General features: G+C 46.4%; 7 protein-coding genes across 7 annotated transcripts; 2 read left to right on the forward strand and 5 right to left on the reverse strand.

The window, feature by feature from the left end:
- Window positions 1-2,693: 2,693 nt before the first annotated feature.
- On the reverse strand, window positions 2,694-2,978 carry N7473_013269 (uncharacterized protein; the record flags this gene model as incomplete). Its single annotated transcript, XM_057159208.1, has 1 exon — window positions 2,694-2,978. One exon carries the CDS (start codon window positions 2,976-2,978, stop codon window positions 2,694-2,696), a length of 285 nt encoding a protein of 94 aa, XP_057001944.1.
- A 2,466-nt stretch (window positions 2,979-5,444) lies between these two features.
- N7473_013270 (General amino acid permease AGP2) lies at window positions 5,445-7,578 on the reverse strand (the record flags this gene model as incomplete). The annotated part of the gene is made up of 5 exons (XM_057159209.1): window positions 5,445-5,923; window positions 5,978-6,216; window positions 6,280-6,795; window positions 6,960-7,088; window positions 7,187-7,578. 5 exons carry the CDS (start codon window positions 7,576-7,578, stop codon window positions 5,445-5,447), a joined length of 1,755 nt encoding a protein of 584 aa, XP_057001945.1.
- A 2,527-nt stretch (window positions 7,579-10,105) lies between these two features.
- Window positions 10,106-11,535, reverse strand: N7473_013271 (uncharacterized protein; the record flags this gene model as incomplete). The annotated part of the gene is made up of 3 exons (XM_057159210.1): window positions 10,106-10,903; window positions 10,956-11,327; window positions 11,386-11,535. 3 exons carry the CDS (start codon window positions 11,533-11,535, stop codon window positions 10,106-10,108), a joined length of 1,320 nt encoding a protein of 439 aa, XP_057001946.1.
- Window positions 11,536-12,836: 1,301 nt separating this feature from the next.
- Window positions 12,837-14,349, reverse strand: N7473_013272 (NAD(P)/FAD-dependent oxidoreductase; the record flags this gene model as incomplete). Its single annotated transcript, XM_057159211.1, has 6 exons — window positions 12,837-12,918; window positions 12,975-13,048; window positions 13,115-13,993; window positions 14,067-14,114; window positions 14,188-14,232; window positions 14,293-14,349. 6 exons carry the CDS (start codon window positions 14,347-14,349, stop codon window positions 12,837-12,839), a joined length of 1,185 nt encoding a protein of 394 aa, XP_057001947.1.
- Window positions 14,350-15,670: 1,321 nt separating this feature from the next.
- N7473_013273 (Zn(II)2Cys6 transcription factor) lies at window positions 15,671-18,128 on the forward strand. Its single transcript, XM_057159212.1, has 7 exons — window positions 15,671-15,879; window positions 15,942-16,718; window positions 16,786-16,852; window positions 16,910-17,099; window positions 17,159-17,339; window positions 17,396-17,554; window positions 17,614-18,128. Exons 1-7 carry the CDS (start codon window positions 15,719-15,721, stop codon window positions 18,113-18,115), a joined length of 2,037 nt encoding a protein of 678 aa, XP_057001948.1. The 5' UTR covers window positions 15,671-15,718; the 3' UTR covers window positions 18,116-18,128.
- A 210-nt stretch (window positions 18,129-18,338) lies between these two features.
- N7473_013274 (CaiB/BaiF CoA transferase family protein) lies at window positions 18,339-19,613 on the reverse strand (the record flags this gene model as incomplete). Its single annotated transcript, XM_057159213.1, has 1 exon — window positions 18,339-19,613. One exon carries the CDS (start codon window positions 19,611-19,613, stop codon window positions 18,339-18,341), a length of 1,275 nt encoding a protein of 424 aa, XP_057001949.1.
- A 230-nt stretch (window positions 19,614-19,843) lies between these two features.
- On the forward strand, window positions 19,844-21,399 carry N7473_013275 (acyl-CoA dehydrogenase family protein). The gene is made up of 2 exons (XM_057159214.1): window positions 19,844-20,211; window positions 20,283-21,399. Exons 1-2 carry the CDS (start codon window positions 19,884-19,886, stop codon window positions 21,278-21,280), a joined length of 1,326 nt encoding a protein of 441 aa, XP_057001950.1. The 5' UTR covers window positions 19,844-19,883; the 3' UTR covers window positions 21,281-21,399.
- The last annotated feature ends 119 nt before the right edge of the window (window positions 21,400-21,518 follow it).

Genomic DNA, 21,518 nt, shown 5'->3' on the forward strand with positions numbered 1-21,518 from the left:
TTACGCGCCCGATATCCTAGCTTCCTGTATTCGAAGTATAGGTTGTTGTTCTTGCGCCGTTTTTCTTCTTCGGCTAGGAGCCTTGCTACGTCGAGCTCTATTAGTCGTAGTCTGTAGGGGTCGCTGTACTCCCTAGCCTGTTGTCGCTACTATCCTTGCCTACCTTTATAGTAGCGGTATCAGTAAGGTATATTCCTGCTACTGTTCCCCTGTCGCTGCTCCCTTCGTTAGAGCCTCTATTTATAGAGTCGGTTGTCGAATTATACCGCAAGCTCGATTATCTTATAGAGTTCTTCTAGTCGGTCGACTTGTATAAGTTTATCTTTAACTTCCTCCTTAAGTCCGCGCTCGAAGAGCTAGATATAGGTGTCTTCGTCGAAATTAAGGTAGGAGATGATTTGCTAGAACTCGGCGGCGTGTACGCTAGCCGATCTAGTTTGTCTAAGTTAGTCGAGTCGTTATTCTGCAGTCCTAGAGGCATCGATATCACTAAAGGTCTGTTTAAGCTTCTTTTTGAATATTGTATAAGAAGCGAAGATAGCCTTAGTAGTATTGCCCTAGTCCTTCTGCGGTTTATCGTTAAACTCTCTAATATATAGTTCGAACTATTCAAAGGCTTGTCCGCGAAGATAGGTAGAGGTATAGATAACTTTGTTAGCCTCCTTACTATAGTTAATTAAGCGGAGTTGTATATCTATCTAAGTTAAGAAGGCGCGAAGTTTAGTTCGTTCGCTATAGTAGAACTCAGGTTTAGGTAGTTTAATAGTCTGTAGGGTTGTTCTTCTTTTATAAAGAAGTTACTCCTGTAGCTATTTAACTATTAATAACAGCTAAGTATTAGTTAGTGCTAGTGTTGCTGTTCTAGCTGATAGGTTGCTACTACTATCGTTAGGCGTTATAATGTCTTTGCTTCACGGTTTAAGACAGGGCGATTAATGTGTTACGCGTTGCCGACTGGTCACTGTGAGTTAGAAGGTCTACGGGTTATACTTACCTGATTCTAACTATAGATTCCGAGAGTATCTCGCAACCGTACCGATGCTATACAAAGCCTTACGTCAGGTTTAGGTCCTGTTGAGTATCTTGCAGAACGTGCTAGAAGTGCGCGCTAAGTAAGTTAATCACTAAGTGTTACTACTAAGTGAATCCCCTACTTGTAGGTTGGGTTGTCTTAAAGGTGAACTGTAAAGTGCAAAGTACTAAAGGTAGTAACTAAGTAACAATATGAGATTGATCGCGAGGAACTAAATATATAGTGCTAAATGAGTGTCCTTATATATTCAATCCTTCCGATCTAGGCTATGACAGATCATAGCCTTCGCTATGCTCGGGTCAGACCCTCGAGTATGATCCGATCATATAACGTGATACTTCCCTTATACCCTAGGATATGATAGGTCACGTGATCGTTGGGCTCCCCGATAACATAACTATTGTGCCTTGTAACGTTATCCAATCCCAATCCTTGCTGACTGATCCAAGTTGATTGGACATCAGTGTTTCCTTCCCCCGCATTAGCGCTGTTGCGTGAGAGTCTCGTAACATTTGGTCGCGGAGGAGAGGCAAAGCTTTCTTCATAAGATTCATATTAATATACTAAAGACAGATAATCGTGTGGGTATCCGGAAACACCTCATAGATAGCGTTAATCAAACCTTCCTCTTTATCAGTCAGGATTGTGCAAGGATACTAAAGCTTAAGCTCATCGTAGATATCTGCTAGATAGTCAAGGACGATCTTATAGGTGCCCTGCTATTCATTTTGTATAAAGGCAAATCCAAGGAAGGCAGAGGATCCAAGTGCAGTAAAGCCCACGATATCAAGGAGAGGAAGGCTATATTGATTAGTCTTGTACGTGCAATCTATAGAGATCACATAGGAGTGCCGCTTAAGCATCTCAATAGAGTTTCGATACATAGCAAAAAGGATAACAATACACTGATCCTTATCTAACTGGTATCTAGATCGGTGTTAGCTATGGCGTTTATCTCGATGGAGATAGCGTTTATCTCGATAGAGATAGCGTTTATCTCGATAGTGATAGCGTTTATCTCGATGGAGATAGCGTTTATCTCGATAGAGATAGCGTTTATCTCGATAGTGATAGCGTTTATCTCGATGGAGATAGCGTTTATCTCGATAGAGATAGCGTTTATCTCGATAGTGATAGCGTTTATCTCGATAGTGATAATAACGAGAACATACCTGAATAACCACTCTCCGTCTGTTAGGAGTTCTATTAGTAGGGCTTGAATAGGTATACGGCTAGCTAAGAACTCTGTATTTATCCTCACACAGGCGTTGTTAATGTCTTTTGCTATAAGATATAAGCTTTTATCCTCCGCTTTTAACAGCCTGAGGATCTGCCTAGTCGGTAGATTCTGCTTGAACCAGTTCCGGATCTGTTCTTGCTTTCGGGTTATCTTGAGCTTGCGATAGGCTACATAGGTAGTAGTAGGGGATAGCTTATAGTTATAGGTATCGTCAGTGATCGTGAGAATCCACATATTATTATCCTGTAGGCGAAGGGAGATATTAAATAGGTAATCGATCGCTAATATATAGGTCTTCCGCTTTTTAGATAGAGCTGGATTCGCTGCAGAAAGCTAGTCAGGCTGCTCTGATAGATCCTCCGGTGGAACGTAAACACCGCCGCGATCACACTAGAGCTGCACCTTTTTAAGCCTTAGCACTTAACCCTTTGTCTTCTTGCTTCTCCGTTTAACCACCGCGTAGCTATACTCCAAGCCAAGCTCGTTGATAGCCTTAACCCCTTCCTCTAGTGTATCATATCGCCGATCGAGGGGTAGAAGCGGTAGGGTAATACGGAGAGCTGCGGGATCCTCGGCGAATAGGAGGTCTTCGTTGACAGGATCTTCAGCGAATAAGTGCTGAACAGGTAGGTCGCTACGGGTAGCCGTACTAGGGTTCTCTTCAATGTCTAACGAGTAATACAGCTCCAGCCCAAGGCCTGCCATATTAGCCGATGAGGGAGAGGGTATAGAGAGGTTATATACGAGTAGAAGGTTGAAATAAAGAAGGTAATAGGGAAGAAGGTAATAGGGAAGAAGGTAATAGGGAAGAAGAAGATAGTGTGGAAGATTAGGCAGGCGGTGAAGGGGCTAAAGGCGGTGGGGGCGGAAGGAGAAAGCGGTCAGGAGGGTAGTGGAATTTATTACTATGTTTGCCTTAGGCATCCGATGATTAAGCCTTTTGAGCCTTACACTAAACCCGAATAGGAATTTCTGCCTGAAAAATCCGGCAGGGGGGGGGGTCCGAGGAGCGGGAGGGGGGTCCCGTTAGTCAGAGGGGGGGTCCCTGGAGTCTCGCCCTAAGAAAACTATGGTTGTTGAGATAATGCATGAGTAACGTAATTCACGGTCACCCTGGCCACCCCAAAACACCATACTAGATATCGAATATGCATTCCTCTATATCTCAACCACCAGGAATTCAATTCGGTCAAACTTCTAGCATATACATGTATAGAGGTAAAGGAAGAATATAACCGGATTTGAGGTCTTTCAGACTGGTATTTCCATGCTTTACCATAAAATACACCGTAATTTTCATGTTTCACATTCAAATACATATATCTTTCTCATCACTAGCAATTACCTTTTCCAAGTATACAAATAGTCTTTTTATACTCTCTAGTTTATGCATCCTTAATAATTAAACTTAAATATGCGTGGTTGTTGAGATATGAAGTTGTAATTTATCGCCTTTACTATGTGTTTTGGGGTGCGCAACTCGACCGTGTGAGCAGCTCGGGGGAATTGCTAGGGACACAACAGATTTTGCTACTGGCACAACAAATTATGTAATACCAACATGACATAATCAATTTCGCCAAGAATCGTTACCATACATTACCCCACCACTCATACTGCTGTACTTGCTACTTCAGCAACCACAAAGGGTCATTAACAAGAAGGCGCTATCAATCTGCTCAAATGATGAATAAATCAGTCAGATAATCCATCTGTGCGGGGTATAATGGGCAGTAAATAATATAAGAGGCATCAACTTGATTATAGAGGATAAGAATTGAAGCAAGAGAGCGAGTTCTTGTAGTGCAAAAATGTAGTTACTACAGCAGTAAGTTAATGTGGTTAGTGTGGTAATGTATGGTAATGATTCTTGGCGAAATTGATTATGTCATGTTGGTATTACATAATTTGTTGTGCCAGTAGCAAAATCTGTTGTGTCCCTAGCAATTCCCCCGAGCTGCTCACACGGTCGAGTTGCGCACCCCAAAACACATAGTAAAGGCGATAAATTACTCATGCATTATCTCAACAACCATAGTTTTTTTTATATGAGTATTATTATACAGGCATCCCTTAGCATGTGGAATAAAACATCTCAGTTTTAAGCAATTTGGATGATTAATTCGTTGCTTTACAATAAGATACGGCGTAATTTTGACAAAAAGAACAAGTATATATATCTCTATTAATACTTCAACAAAATATGCAGTACCTTCCTAATAGAATTACAGATTCTATCTTTATCATATACGTCTCATATATTAGCACAAAAAGATATTGTTGTTGAGAAATGAATGAGTAATTTATCGCCATTACTATATGTTTTGGGGTGCGCAACTCGACCGTGCGCGCAGCTCGGCCGTGGATTACGTTAGTTAAATTGCCAGATAACGTTAGGGCTTTATAGCAATTCAGACTTGTTGATATCCAATTGGTGCGCACCATGATTTACTAAGCAGTATTTCCGTCTTGATCTCGGATTAGATTATCTACCATCCGATCCGGACACGACCGAGTGTGGCGGCCAAAACCCAGGCATCCTGGTGGTTACACAGACACCCTCCAAGGTCTATCATTCATTCAAAGTTGACAGCGTCAAGAATATCTCCGAAAATTTCTGAGTAGTATATGGGAAACTTGTCAGGCAGCACCGATGAATGAATGAATTTATGAACCGCCCAAGTTGTTATCATTTCTCAGGCCTCATGCGCCATCAGGACTGCCTGAGACGATATATCTCCAAGGGCAGGACTACTACAAGAGCATTCTCCAATGTCAACCCTTTATCAACAAAACAACTCAAGATCCTAAGCTTTAAACCCTTCACAATGCTATCCACGTCCACTTGCACACCCGCTAGCACAAGCCGCTCTTCACCTTGCCGAAATTTAGTCCCTAACGCACGTGGTCTTCATAAGGCAGGTATCAAAACTGCATTTACATAAAGCTTGAGATAAATCTCCCAGGCCGAGCCTTGGGAATAAGTCTGTATATACATGTCATGAGAGGCAAGGTCTGTACTATAGCAACTCCTAAACTCCGGAATGCCAAGTTGCAACCTGCGTAGGACGACTGATCACGGCCCAGTCGACCTACCATCACGCCTTCTTGTCCTTGGGGCCGGATGAATGATGAAAGTAAAGATTACTCTCCTTTAAGACGGCTCAGAAATCACGCCACAACCTCTTCTTCGACACCATTGGAAGATGGTTGGGCAATTGAAACACGACGCTTGTCATTGCCACCTTTGATCCGGCGGAAGCCAAACATTTGGCCCACTTCCCTCCAGAAGCCAACGGGGGGATCCATAAAGCTAGCCTCGTAGGCATCAATAAGGGGGCGCTCCCAAACCAGATCAGCCTCATGGGCTTTCACAAACTTTGTCTTCTTGATGATCTTCCAGATGAGGAAAAGGGGAGGGATGACGATTTGCATCGTGTAATCGGACCAGAAAGTGGAGAGGTTCCATGGCTTGTACGAAGGATATCCGTACAAGATGGTAACCAAGATCATCCAGACGAATGCTGCATAGGCGCAGAATGGCTGCAGACGTCCGAAGTAGGAGAAAGATCTCCGATCAATGCCCTGCGCCTTGCATGCGCGATGGAAGAAGATGTAGGTAAGCGAGATAACAATATAGTTGATCAAGCCTAATCCAGGGTCAGCATTTCATTCGAATAAAGAAAGTGGGATGGAACTCTTACCTCCGGCTGTGACGAGGTTGGCAAACCAAGTAATGACGATGGAAGAACTGTTCGAGACTTGCAGGAAGGACAGAATCGGGAAGACCATGACAATTGCAAAGCAGTAGATGGGAACACCCTTCTTAGTGGTGTATGTGAGAATACGCGGGGCTCTTCCCTCAAGTGCAAGGCCGTACAGGGTACGAATAGCACAGTAGGTATAGGTGTTACCAGCCGAGAAGATTGAGGTCAGTAGGAGACTGCGAAAAGAAAATAGAGTCAGCTTTTGGTGAAAACCCAGTAATCGATTGTTGGCGACTCACGCGTTGACAATGGACGGGAAGATTGCGATTCCCATGTTTCGCATGCCGATGACATATGGCGAGGCAGCTGCAGAAGAGCCACTGGTCTCTCCCATGACGACCTTGGTCAATACTGGATCCCGGGCAGAGCAAACAATTCCCACAGCCAGAGCACCACCAATGAAGAAAATTCCGAATCGAATGTACACCGTCTTGAAGGCACTCTTGATGTAGATACGAGGGCGCTTGGCTTCCGCAGCGACCATGGAGATATACTCGGGTCCAACCACGGCAAAGCAAGCAGACCACAAAGATCCCAAGAAACCTTCAAAGCGACCAAGAGCACCCGTATCGAGATATTCCATGAATGCGCCAGGGTTGTTCCAGTAACGGAAACCGTAGGCGTCATGTTGCGGGTTTCCGCCCACCATGGTGATGAAGGTGAAGAAGAACAAGGAGAAGATCAAGATGACTTTGCCTCCGGAGAGCCAAAATTCAGCTTCACCGTAGGCTTTGACTGCCAGAATGTTGAGGAAACTGATAGGAAGAAATTAGCAGGGTCCATATGGAAAGCAGATCTACCCGTAAAGAACGGCCGGGGTGGATGGAATACAGAGATCACGATATGATGAAAGCATTCCTGGTCCATCTCGATGCCTCGGTGTGGTGATTATTGAGCGTGGGGTGGCGGGGTCTCTTACCCATAACACAAGATAATACCAGTACAGATTCCCGCAACGGGGCCAGGCTCAGTGATCTTTTCACTCCAGAAAGATAAAACCAAAGTAAACGCTGAGATCTCAAATGGAATCAAAAGAGCCTCGTAGAAGCTGAGCCATGTCGTTAGTTAAGTGCTCTATGCGGATCAATATCCCCAAGGAGAAGAAAAGAGTAAAAGACGGATAGCAAGGAGGAAGTAAGAACGAACAAGAAGTTCCAGCCGACCATGAAGCCGAGCGCATCATCAACCCATTTACCAGCCAAGCGGATAAAACCTCCACTGACGGGGAAAGCGGTGCTCATCTCGGCAATGCAGTTATTGATCATAGCTAAGAAAATACTTTGAATAGTAAAAGCCAGGAACAGACTGCCGGGACCACCGTTGTACAGACCTGTTCCAATACTGACAAACAAGGCTGTTCCGATCGAACCACCAATGGCAATCAATTGGATCTGACGGTTTCCAAGATGACGCTGGAGGTTGTCGGCATTGTCAGCCATCATACCCTCCTGGACATCATGGGGACCTTCCGTCTTCAGCCCTAGAGTGTCCAAGACTCCGGTAGTCGTCCCCTTGTCTTTATGGTTTGAAAAGGCCATGATTGCGTCAATAGGCGATTTGCCTAAAATTTCTACCAACTGATACGATTTTGGGCAGAGTGTGGGCGAAAATAATTGTCAGCTAGTATCAGTGACAATGTAGTGGAGGTTTGTAGTCGATATTCTCAGTTGGCTTTTTGTCGCATGGGTCTGGTTTGGGCAAGATGTCCGGGGTTTGCAGGGTTGGGATCAGCGCAAAAGGTTAGAAGAGGGGTCACAGTCGCAATGGCCCAGATTCAAAAGGATGTCCTGAGGGTATGAAGCAGTTTCGTTGCGGCAGGGGAGTTGTCGCTTTGGAGAATGGACGGGAAGTCGAAGGGTGGATAGGCTTCGAATATCTAGACCAAGTGTCGCATGTGATGTTGAGGGCGAATTGATGGTATCAAAGGGCACCTAACGTGAAGCAATCCTCGGGATTGTCGTTGGAGAAGTAACCCCGACAAGATAGAAGAAGAAACGTGGTAGAGATTCTGGAATGATGAGGCTGAACAAACAACCTGCACAAGGTTATCAGAAAGTCGGAGGTAAGAGGGAAAGGTCCAAAGCTGGATCGAAGCCCTATCTGTAGGATTTTTGCAGATTGACCAGGAAGGATGGAATAAGAAATCTCAACGCACGGTTTGGCCGGTGGGAGACAAGGGTAGAAAAGAGGCGCGATCCTGTCGAGACCAGTGGCGCTCGGAGGCTAACCTGAATGCTAAGAGGCTAAGAGAACTCCACAAAAGACCAAGAGTCCTGTAGACTAGGAAACTCAGAAGATACTGGAACAGGACTAGTGCAGAGAGCTAACCCAGAGGGGCGGCAAGTGACATTTCACGGTCCGTACGCCATTTCATTCTCCCAGGGGCGACGGCACAGCCAAGTGAGTAACATACGGTAAGAACATGGCCAGAAGCGGGGTAATTTTGCTGGAATTGGATAAATATCACCCAGATCCCAAGGCACCAGTTAAAGTGGAACAGGAGTAACTGTATTCCTTGTTGAGATAAACCAATCTTGCGTAGGTCTGAGCCACGTTTTTTTTCGTGATCTCGTCGTATGTGATTGGATGAGCGGCGTCGGATGGGCGACTTGGCCAAGAACGGCGAGGGATGGCAACTAGGCCGTCTTGGGACACGAGCGTCCTCGAGTCATGTTGCATCTTCGGGCGGTTTCTGCGGTTGGGACGCTTTGGACTCCTGAAATGGAGAGAGTGCCGTGGATTTGGAAGGGTTGAGTTACTTCAGTAACATAACCATCTCCCGCGAAACTTCCTAACAGACGTCAGGGGCGGAATGGGGCTGAACTAGGCGGGCAAATCACGCCGCGCCCGTACGCCTCTAACGTCCCAGTGCGTCCCTCAACCAGGAAATTGGAAATTATCCTCATAGCCTTTGGTCGTACAACGACGGTTACAGCTCCCCAATTTCCCAAATCTCCCAAAGGCCATCCCGCGACAAGGATTTAAGCGGGGCCCGGGGGCGCCGAGTGGCTGATACGACGGCCCGTGCCCAGGCTGGCCTTATGGGAAGAATCATCCTGCAAGCATGCAAGCCAAGCAGCAAGGGTTCCCAGAGAAGTCCTGCCGCGTGGAGATCTCGTTAGATAATAATGTGATTATGAGAATATTACCTGATATTCACAGGGCCGAGAGATAAGGCCAACCCGCAAATTGATTGTTAGGTAATGCCAAATGCGGCCCCGGTCGTAGATAGGCAACCCCATATCTCCATACTCGGTACGGAGTAGACGTAGCTCTATATCGAGCGACTCTTAAATCTCTGTACACGTAGTAGTGAGATACAGGAGGGCTTATTTGAGCCTGCAATCCAATCCCGTGCTCCTAATAGAATGGTGATACACAATATCTAATTCCAGTTTCCTAATTCGATATCCCCATAACCTGTTCCTTTCATAAGACAAGAAATTCGCCAGGTTTGGTCATAGTGGGCCCGGGTGGTCCAATGGGAAGATTCCCCCTTCGGGTTAACTCTAATCCGGGCAGCTTCAGTTGTCTCTTATGGGGGCGAACCGCGTTCGATTCGCGGCTCGGGCCTTTTCTTTTTCTCTTTTTTGACCCCATGTTTTTCCTAATCATGTCTTCTTGTCATATTTCAACGCTGGAGACTAAAGCAAGTAGCGGTTACTGGGGCTTTCAGGGTTTTATGGACGTAAACGCTATGTACAATACCAACAGCCAATCATAATGCACAAACTGGAGGGATTTGAATGTTCCTGACCATGGATGCACATGTGGACTTATTCAACAACCCGGTCAACGCGTAAATTTTCTATCATCGCAACCTTCTGATTTCCTTTCTTCCTTTTCATTCCACGTATATGGTTCATCTCCACTTCTACTACTCGCTATGGAGTCCGAGAGGCCGGGCAAAGAAATACCAACATGTAACGATATCACCTCAATCCAGTCCCTTTCTTCATGATATATCCCCGCTCCGCCAAAAATTCCTCCAGTTCTCGATCTCTTTTGCCAAATCAAGATGGCTACTTTCAGGGAGTAGACAGTAGACCAGGATCCCAATAACTGCTACTCCACCAGCCAGGTAAAACGTCGAACTATTTCCAGCCATCTCTTGCGGGGGAGTGAAACATTCCGTCCCGACCGCAGCACCAGTTCGGCCAAGGCGGTTGCAATACCATACCCCATGCCTCGCATTGCAGTGGGAAACACTTCTGAAGAGATGAGACCAATGGTCGCACCAGGTCCCATATGGCCGAACGCCCGGAGAAGACCATAGAGCACCACAAAGGCGGCAATATGCTCGGATAGCTTGGAGTACGTACCGCCAATGATGAATCTGAGAACCATGTACCCAGAAAAGCCCACAATGCCGGTGTTACGTCGGCCGATAGCGTTAGTGAGCCAGGCTCCAATCATCACACCCGGCACGGGAAGGACGGCCAGAATGACCTGCCAGATGGCAGTTTTCCCAATATCATTATCCTTCACAAGCGATGAAATGATAGTGCTAGACATGATGCTGTTTGGGAAGTTGACGAAATCGTATAGAAAGAAGGCTAGTGAAGTGGTGAAGATACGACACCAGTACCGACGCGCAAGAAGTAGGTAAAGCCGGAAGGGTCGTCGCTGGTTGGTGAAATTGGAATTATGGAATAGAGTCGAATCGGCCATGAACAATCGTAGGATAATGATGATTACTGGCAGAACAGTGGCGATACCGTAGATTGCATGGAAGGCAATGGTCAGGTTGTTGTTGGTAGCAATCAGGCAGATCAAATAGATAATCTGCATGATTGGACTCCCCAATGTGGCCATCAGTGTCGTAAAGGACACAAAAAGTGGCCCTCGATAAGCTCCCATGATCTACACATGTCAAATATTTTATTTCTGCTTAAGAGGGAATCGAGATACTCACCTCGTCAGATTCTTCAAGTCCAGCGGCTGCGCTGGGTGGGTATTCACCCCCAACACCAAAGCCAGCGATTCCACGGACGATGACAAAGTACCAAAGCATTTTTTCAGAGGGGTGAACTTGTAGAGCAAGTGTTGCCAACAGTGTAGTGATGGCTACAAGGCACGAGGTGAACAGTAAACCGGATCGCCGAGAAATCATGTCCGAGGTATACCCCAGGACCACAACACCAATAATGGCACCGATAATCAGGGAATTGCTGATCCGAGTCTTCATATCCGCAGAGTACCGACCAGACCCAAGAAGCTTCTTGAGGATGACATTTGTGGGGTTGGCAAGGCTGTTTTGGAAACCATCGCTAAAATTTGCGATATACTAGAGAGATCAATAAATTGAGAGAACGAAAGTTGGTTGGCTTCGAATACAAACATACACAACTCAAAATGGTCACATTACTCTGCCACTTTTTCGGACGATACGAATCCACAGGCCGGTCTTGCACATTCTTCTCAACCATTGCTGGGGATTTCTCGGTCCCAGCATGCTCTTCAAGATCATTGACTGTCTGGATTTGTGCCGCCATGGTCGTAATCAATATATAACCAAACTTCCACTTGGCAATGGTGTTGGCTGAGGGTTGAGAAATGTTGATTCAGGAAGAACGAGTTGCCCCTCCCGATCTCTCTGATTTTGATGTTTAGGCTAAGATTTTAGTTGTCCTCTCTATCTTGATAAGCAATAGTTGTGGGTAAAAGGTTTTACGGACCACCGCCGAATTACCCACAATGCCGGTCAAGGTGATCTGGTCCGCGGAGATAAACATCAGATAAGTAGCAGTATCCGTACATGCAGAGAATACATTAGTGCAAATAATGGATCTTTGATTTTCATAGCATTGATGTAGTGGCAGTTCTCTAGTTCATATCCGGTGTCGGACTTAAATCATGCTTCTTGGTTGATTGAGCCTGGCTTGCGGAGCTCGGATTTCCAAAAAAAAAAAAAAAAAAAAAAGGGGGATAGTAACTAGTGAAGTTAGTAAACTAGAATGTACTAATTTTGATATCATGCAACTAACATCCTGCTTGGCTGAAATCACTATTCGTCGACTTCTCAATCATACTTACAGCTCCCTTTACCCTCGGAAGAAACACATCTTCAGTCTTTATTCCACTTTATTTGATGATGAACGAGGAATTCCCCACTAAGGATATCTCAACTACAGAATAAATCTTTGTTGAGCTACATTCCCATTGAGAGACAGTACTAATTAACTTGGCCTAAGCTTGCCATCCGCGATCCTGTTTCCCAAACGGCTAACCGCAAACATTTCTTATGGGTTCGATACTCCGCTAGGATACACATAATCTACAGATATTTCTTGCTCTACATAATCGATTATGGGATGGATGGAACGATTCGCTTCATGATCGAAAAGAGTATAATATCCATCAACAGCTGTTGGTATCATTCACAGTACCACCCCAGATCTGGCCAAGCCAAGTCAATACATTTAGATGTTTCTCTTTATCTTCGTTGAAGATCCGATTTTACGAGACCGTCACTTTTGACGTAGGACAGATCCTTGGTGCCATTATAATGCTTACTCCCATTATACTTTTGTCTCAAAAAGCCCTGTTAGGATTCGCTTGGTCCCTAATACTGACGACATGCAGAACCAGGTATTCAGTGATATTAGTCTATGGGCCTTCTCGAGCCTGGAACCTGTCATAAGGATTTTTACGTTTTTATATTATTAATAACTATACAAGATGACTATCTTTCTTTCTAGCCGTTTTCCAGATGTGTTTCCAGATGATTTTCTTTGTCTATCAGAATCAGAAAATTATTATCATTTGCATATAGTATGGCGTATTTCTTCTCCACCTAGAGATGATATTGACGAGGGTTGTCAACCGTAATTCCCATTCGTTGCCACATGCCCTCTACATTCATGTCCTCTTGACCACTAAGCACTTTGTTAGTCTTTGAATGTCAAAATGTGGTTTCAAATAGGCATCTTACTCATTCTTCTCATTGATCGACGGCTCAGTTTGACCCTCTGCGGTGTTCGGGTTCCGGAAAATCATGTTGTATTTCTGATTCATAGCAGTTATGTTAGCTTCGGTTCATTTGACATTCAAGGGGCGTTCAATTGAACTCACCATGCCTAGTGTAATGTGGATAGCTCCGGGTCCCTTCACAAACTGTTCCTCTGCACTCCGCCCCTCGATCAAAGACTGGATATTCTTTGCAACCACGGCAGCCTGGGCAGCACCCGGTCGTGCTGCTTTCTGCGCTCCAGTATCGGCAATATCTCCAACGGCAAACATATTTGAGTACTCGTCATTGAGGAATTGCATCGTTGGTCGGACCCGAATAAATCCATTATCTGGGTTGATCACCGAAGGTTCCAAATGAGCGACTAGTTGGTTGTTAGGGGTTTGTCCCGTTGCTAAAATCACTAACTGGGTCGATTCTGTAGTGCCGTTCATGAGCTCCACATCGAACGTAGTTCCGTCGTTAGGGAAGCCACCAGAGGGAGGAATCTTCACACGAGATCCAGTGATCAGTCGGATTCCCAATTCCTCGAACCGCTTCTCAATAATTTCGTGCAGTCGAGGGTGAAAGTTCGGCATAACGCGAGGCCGTGACTGGACAACCGTCACCTCCTTCTCCGGGTAGTACTCTTTAAGGTCAGTCGCCATTTGGACACCAACCGCGCCACCTCCAACGATGAGAATAGATTTTGATCGCTTGACATCGGCTTGGTGCTTTTGCAAATACTCAACAGAGGACTGCTTATCGTCGTGCTCCATAGCGGCAGGCTTTGAGAGCCGAGTTCCAGTCGCGACAACAACATAATCGAAAGGAATCTGTTTTGAGCCCTGCCACTCGCGATCAAGCTCGATATAATCTTTTTGGATGGATGTGACACGCGCTTGGACTACGTCATGGGCAGCGGGATTCGTTGCGCTTGAGAAGAGTCCACTGTATGGAATGAAAGCTTTATGTTCTTGGCCAGGAACAATAGCAAATCGAGGCTATGGAGATTTGTTAGTAAATATGACTCCTGTGTCGTGTCATACCTGACGTAGATTGGATTTCTCTACTCACGAACGTGAAAAGATGGTGGAAATGGCTGTGAGCCTCTGCTAGGAGAACCTGTTCGAGTGATTAGTGGTAAGTACTTTGGTCACCGCGAGAGAGTCCGAGGTAGGACTTTATGAGGACCTACTCTGTGAGTCGGTGGGATGATCTTTGAAAGCTCCTGAGCGGTAGACTATGTCCAAAATCAGCTGGTGTGTCAGGTTCGCGATATATTGTAATTAACAAGACTTACCCGCCCCACGAAGGAGCCTCCAACGACGATGATATTCCGAAGCGTTGCACCTGCCATGTTTGATTGTGCTGAATTGAGATTGAGAGAAACAAGGAATAATCGATTCTTGGGGGAATTGGTCTTGCTTTATAAACCAAGAGTGCTCGGCAACCCACCCGGAGCTGTTTTATGCTTTTTGATCCCTTTAGTCTGGCGGGCATGGGCTTTATCTGATTAACTCCGAGGAATCTTTCCGTTTTGAGGCAAATGCCGAGCACCGGACAAGTTCACATCCGCTGCGGTTGTCCCTGCGAGCCGATGGCGCCACTCTAAATCCTTCTAATACTACCTGTGGCGTTTGCCCCCAGACCCGACTCGTCCTGCCGCGCTTCTGAGGAGTAGTAGTTCCTCGAAATATCAGAAAGCAGGACTGCTAATCCGTTGTGTACAATCGAAACGGAAGCAACATCTGTAGACCCTTCCGGCCCCACCGAAGCTGGCAAAGGGGCTACGCTACCCCAGATCACAAATGAACCTGGACATCTGGGCGTCCAGAAAGCCGAACTTGTTGGCGTTTATGGATAAATTCAATTGGTGCAGACTCTTCTCCTAGTTCTTGAACTGTTGATCGCCGGGCTTGCTTCGGCATGTAGTGGGGGATAACGAAGCCGGCCCCTTCACGCAGGCTCAGTCGGTCGGATCCTGTTGTCCACCTTCCGTGGTGGGGGAAGACATCAAACTTTTCAAAGGGTTGTGTGTACTTCGTACTCCCCATGTTGTGAAAATAGTATATATGGGCCAAAATGAAGTGACACTGGGAACGGCCAGATTTTAGATGAGAAATCGTGTGGAAATTTAATCAAAATGGCAGGTGGCGATTGTAGCTCTAGTCTACTGGTCTGTGATGATTGTGTCTGTCACATTGACTTAGTTTCTAGGTGCAGCGAAGATTGCATTTTTTTCGTTGCTCTTGATCCCTCTGATCTATGTCCAGAGTATGGCATCTGAAAAGTCTCTGGGTGGTGTACAACCCAAACTGTCTGTACCTCGATATATTTCACCGACCTAGGGGTACATTATGTCATAAAATAGGCAAATCCAAATTTCTTTGTACTATAAGCTGAAACTACCGTATACTTATCACTGATAGACGCAGTTTGAATCCATTTAGCTGATGAAAACACATAATAATGGCGACAGAAACTAAGGTTGAAAGAGTGACATCGCTTGAGGATCAACTCGCATGTGTAGCGACGTGGCAAAAGTTCGGTCTAGGGGAATTTCCCCGCCAGCAAAAGCATAAAGCCGAAGAAACCGAAATGACCCACTCCCGGTCGCTCAGCACACCTGTATAACCGAGTGAGCCCAGCAGAATGAGCTCGCGTCTCGATTGTATTTTAAGGATTTGATCTAGCCCCTACGGAAGCAGCCTATATTCTCTGTGATAATGGCGACCTCCAACATTGATCGGCCGCGCATACGCGCGAAGAAGGCATGCTTGGCCTGCAATGCGCGTCGCGTGCGATGCAATGTTCTAGAGATGCAGCCATGCCGGAATTGCGTGGCATGGAATCTCTCTTGCGAGCTAGGAGTGTCACGACGAGGAAAGTAGGTTCTTCTTGAGATATCGATTTCTGTCTTTTTAATTTAATGCGAACACTTATCACCAGATACCCACGCCGAAAGAAAAAGGCCTCCGAGACTGAGACCCTTGAGGCGCAGCGCATACCAACCACTACATCGGAAAGTCGGCTATTGCACCAAGAACCTCTGCAAGACCGAGGGGCTCACTATGTCCCATCAACCCACCCTGCAAGAGCCACGGTCGGGGATGCTATTCGCAAAACTGTCTTTCTGGGAGAATCGAGTCCTCTAACCTGTGTGGTTGATGAGGGCCAACGATCACCAGACAAAGGATATGCTTGTGGTATCCAAAAAGGGCGTCTGCATTATTCCATCTCCGAACTCCATGCAGAGACAAGCGAAGAGATTCTTGGACAGCGCCGTAAATCTCTTCAAGAACGTCTGATTCGCGAGAGCGCGTTAATCTTCCCGTCACCCGCCATCTGTGAGGTCCTTCTCCAGGCTTACTTTGAATGGTTTCATCCTTTGTTTCCTATTCTGGATCGCTCCCGAGTTCAGAATGATTATCAGGATGAAACAATATCGCCGTTGCTTCTGCAGGCCATGCTTTTCATCGGCGTCAGTCTATGCTCCGACTCTGCTCTCAACACCACTGGATTCAGCGACCGGTATAAGGCTAAGGGCTTGTTTTACCAACGTGCAAAGGAAATCTACGACGTTGGATGGGAAACCGACACAATGACCAAATTGCAATCAATATTCTTGTTGAGTTTTTGGCGTGGAGGACCTACCGAGGAGCGAGACGTGCGATACTGGCTCGGCACAGCCACTGATCTGGCGCAGAAGAAGGGAATGCATGTGATGTAGGACTCTCCACTTCATATCATCTATCGCTGGGTTTTTTGGCTGGGCTTTTGACTGACAACACAGGTCAAAATTAACGTTCTTGGCTGCTCGCGACCAGAAGGTTTGGAAGAGGATCTGGTGGGCTTTATATGTTAGTCTTCTTGCTAAACCTCGTGTCCTCTTAGGTATACAAGCTCATCAAAGATAGGTTCGTGATCAACAAACTTCGGCAGCACTAGGATTGCCGTCTCGAATCCGCGACGAGGATTGTGAGGTGGCCGAACTTGAGGAGTCAGACTTTGAGGAAGATGATTCTATGAACCCCAGTGAAATCTTTCGAAAACCGCCTACAGCGCACATGAATTATGTGATTCAAATGGCCCGATTGGCTAAATTGTGTAAGAAGCTCTTAGATTATGCAATGCCTAGAGTCTCTCACCAATGAAAAATAACACAGTACGCGAGGTTGTATCCAGCCAATACCTACCGGGAAAATCAAAGCTGGATAATCCATTGCGTCCCATTCTTCACCAGCGTCTCCTTGACTGGGAGTCAAATCTGCCACCAGAGATGCAATTTCAACCCTCAATGGCACGAGAAGTGATGTTTCTGGTCGGGATGCTCCACATGACCTATGCGTATGTTGTAACTCCTTCCGATATTGTCAGATTTCGGCCATCACTGACGCTGTTAGCAATCTGTATATCTTGCTGTACCGACCAATATTCCTGCAACCACCGAGTCAATCAACAAGCCCAGAAGGGAACATAGCCCTAGAGGCCGCAACTAAAAGTACTCGAATCTTGGAAGATATGCTGTCACAATATCTAGTACAACACGGATCTGTCCACTTGTGAGCTTGCCCATCAACAGAATTTTTGCTCCGAGAACGCCTGACTAACAACATAATAGGATTACTCACACATTTTCTGCTTTATGTATTCACACTATTCATTTCGGACGTGTCGCCAGTACCGCCAAAAAGCTTGCCGAGCATCGTGCGAAGCTCTGTCTACTCGGATTGAAGGAGCTTCAAAAGTCATGGGACTTGGAGAACTGGGTGCTCGACCTCTTTTTCCACTGTTTAGATGATCGCACGGCTCAAAATCTCCGACTCATTGATAATGGAATGTCAGCATCTGCCCTTAGCGAGCTTACAAAGGGACCACAGATTCCCGATTCGTCCCTGCATACCCCTTGCAGTACCACAAGTCGACCCCTTTCTCCGACGGCAGCCGACAGCATGTTGCCTGTTGTGCAAAACATGAACCAAATCGAAGATGCGTCAGTCAATATAGACTGGTACGAGATATTTAATGTGGAAGGTGATGATATTTCGGGACTAGCAGGCTCATTAACGAACCCTGACTATCTTAACCCGCAGAATCTGGAATTCTTATATCGATTTTTATAGCTCCAGAATTGAAGAATGACTATATTCAGATCCTACGCTCCGAAGTTTATCTCAGACAGTAGATATTTATTCTGGTTTATATATCAAGGGACGCGTGTTTGACGAACTAAAGGCACAATATAATGACAATATAAGAGAACCGCTAGGCCAAGAATACTTTTTGGGCGATTCTTTAAGCCTATACAGTTATATATGGAGTCACTCAACACAATACTCTACAGAGTTATTCCGCCAACCCCAACTCCGCCAGGATTGCCCTGTTATGTTCGCCAACTTTTGGAACACAACCCATTTGAGCTCCATAACCGCCCTGCTTCACTGACTTTGACGAGCCTGGTGGAAGAAGTGCCGGAACAGTGCCAACAGGAGTTTGAATGTCAACCCAACGATCACGAGCTTGAAGCTGTGCGTGTTTCCAGACACCTTGCATATCGTTTAAGTTGGCGTTCGCAATCGAAGCCGCTTCTAGACGTGTGATAGTCTCCGAAGCCGTTAACTGGGAGAAAACATCGCAGATTATAGTTTTCAAGGCATCTCGGTTCCTGGTCCTGAGTTTGTTGCTTGAGAATCGAGAGTCTGAAGCCAGATCGGGTTGTTGTAAGACATCAGTGCAGAACTTAGTCCATTCTCTTTCATTCTGGATTCCTAGCATGACCTGGCCGTCACTAGCTTCAAATGGGCCGTATGGATAGATAGAAGCATGGGACGCTCCTGACGGCACTGGACCAGGGGCACCATTAAATGCATAGTAGAGGGGGAAGTTCATCCACTCGACCATGCTCTCTAGCATAGAGATATCGATACGACAGCCTTGGCCATCTTTTCCACGCTGCAGGAGTGCCGAAAGAATATTGGTGTATGCGTACATGCCAGCGGCAATATCAGCGATAGAAATAGCCACTTTTACAGGCTCCTTACTAGCGGTGCCAGTAATAGATAACAGTCCTGCTTCGCTTTGAATGAGAAGATCATAAGCCTTCTTATCGCGGTAGGGGCCATCCTGGCCATATCCAGAAATATCGCAGACGATCAAAGAGGGATGCTTGTCCTTGAGTGCATCATGCGATAGTCCTAAGCGGGCACTAGCACCTGGGGCCAAATTTTGAACGAGGACATCCGCCCGCTCTAAAAGCTTCATCAAAACGGCGTGATCTTCCTTGTCCTTTAGGTCAAGGGCCAAACTCTCTTTCGACCGGTTTGTCCACACAAAATGTGAAGACATCCCGTTGACACGATCATCATATTGACGAGCAAAATCCCCGACACCTGGTCGTTCGACTTTGATGACGCGAGCTCCAAGATCGGCTAACTGCCGTGTACAAAAGGGGGCGGCAATAGCTTGTTCCAAGCTCACAACGGTAATGCCAGCCAGCGGGGGAGCACGATGACCACTTGAAGCTGTGCTTGAATAAAATTGTGGCGTTGTGAGGTAGGATGATGTGGCAAATGGCACGTGCAGCGGGCGCAATGCCCGGATAGGAGGTATTGGCAATTTCATTGTTGATAACCAGAGTCAAGGTTGTCCGCAAAGGAAACCACTTTTGAAATATCTTACTGTCCAACGCTCCATATTTGATGCTGCATCATCCTCGGCTGAATCAATCTTGAAATTCGGCGCCTTGGCCCCTTGACCGAACAGACAGCGGGGAAGTCGGCTAATCGGTTATATGCCCATCTTGGGTTGTGCACTCGGACGAGCGTATACCACATATATTAATTGACCGTGCAGACAAATGAAAGTAAGAATACACAAGATACTAAGTGAAATATGTCTCGACCACAGTGGCAACGTTTGGCTCGCTCGCGATGGGCTGTTCCGTCTTTGAGGACACCTCTGGGTGCATCAAATCGCCTGCCCACGGCACGTGCCACGTTTTCGACGTCTGTACGACGCGAACTCATGGAAATGTCAGGCTTTACGGAAGAGCAACTCACTGTTCGAGAGGCCATCTCACATATCTGTTCCAAGTTCCCCAACACCTACTGGCAAGAGCGTGACCAGCAGGAGAGAGATCCTAAAGAGTTTCACGCTTCTTTGGCCAAAGACGGATGGCTGGGCATTGCACTTCCCGAGTCTCTTGGAGGCGCTGGCCTAGGTATGTGGATGATTGAAAACTGATATCTTGAAAACTGTTACTGGGTATGCGGTTGCTAAACTTCATAACAGGAATCTCTGAGGCGACAATAATGATGCAAACCATCACACAATCCGGTGCAGGAATGGCTGGAGCACAGGCGATCCACGCCAATGTATATGCCACGCAGCCTCTGGCTAAATTCGGCACAAAAGAACAGCTCGAAACAACGATTCCCAACATCATCAATGGCACCTGGCGAACATGTTTTGGCGTCACGGAGCCTAATACGGGACTCGAAACTCTCAAACTCAAGACTCTTGCAACAAAAGCCGATGCCGATGATAGCTACCTAGTCTCTGGCCAAAAGATCTGGATTACATGTGCGCAGGTTGCTTCGAAGATGATTTTGTTAGCACGCACGACTCCGCTAGAGGAAGTCCAGAAGTCGAGTGAGGGATTGTCTCTTTTCTGTATCGACCTTGACCGCAATCAACCGGGTTTAGATATGCGCAAGATCAAGAAAATGGGCGGCCGTGCGGTGGATGCCAACGAGGTGTTCTTTGATAACTACAAGATTCCTGTCAATACATTGATCGGTCAGGAGGGCCAAGGATTCAAGATCATCCTGCATGGTATGAATGCCGAGCGCTGTCTACTAGCAGGTGAGGCTCTAGGTCTCGGCTATGCAGCCCTCGAAAAGGCAGCTCAATATGCCAAAGACCGCGTTGTTTTCGGCCGACCAATTGGCCAGAACCAGGGAGTTTCGCACCCCTTGGCAGACGCATACATGAAGCTTGAGGCAGCGAAGCACGCGACATACCATGCGACTCGGCTCTATGATGCTGACTCGGTGCCATCCCACGCAATTGGCGTGGCTTGCAATAGTGCGAAGTATCTGGCGGCCGAGGCCGCGTTCACTGCTTGCGAGCGAGCTGTGCTCGCCCATGGTGGCATGGGCTATGCCATGGAATACGATGTGGAACGGTATCTGCGTGAATGCCTCGTTCCTCGGATTGCTCCAGTGAGCCGTGAAATGATCTTGAACTATGTCAGTGAGAAGGTTCTTGACCTGCCTCGAAGCTATTAGAGTGGTGGAGTTCACGACGAGGTGATCTGGGCAGGAGAGGAGAAGCCTGTACAATAGACAATACGATGAATATCGTGCAAGATATAGACAATGACCGAGCGACTGATCTCAGTTTGAACCAATGTTAATTCGATGGACTTGTAGAATAGTTTCCAATCTACACTAATTAGCCATCTTCAAACTAGACTTAATGCCTCGAATCCCAATATGACAGTGTAAACATGGGATGGAGCTTTTT

Source organism: Penicillium subrubescens, assembly GCF_028828155.1.
Source record: "Penicillium subrubescens strain IBT 31985 chromosome Unknown utg000014l_segment0_segment0, whole genome shotgun sequence".
NCBI classification, from domain to species: domain Eukaryota; kingdom Fungi; phylum Ascomycota; class Eurotiomycetes; order Eurotiales; family Aspergillaceae; genus Penicillium; species Penicillium subrubescens.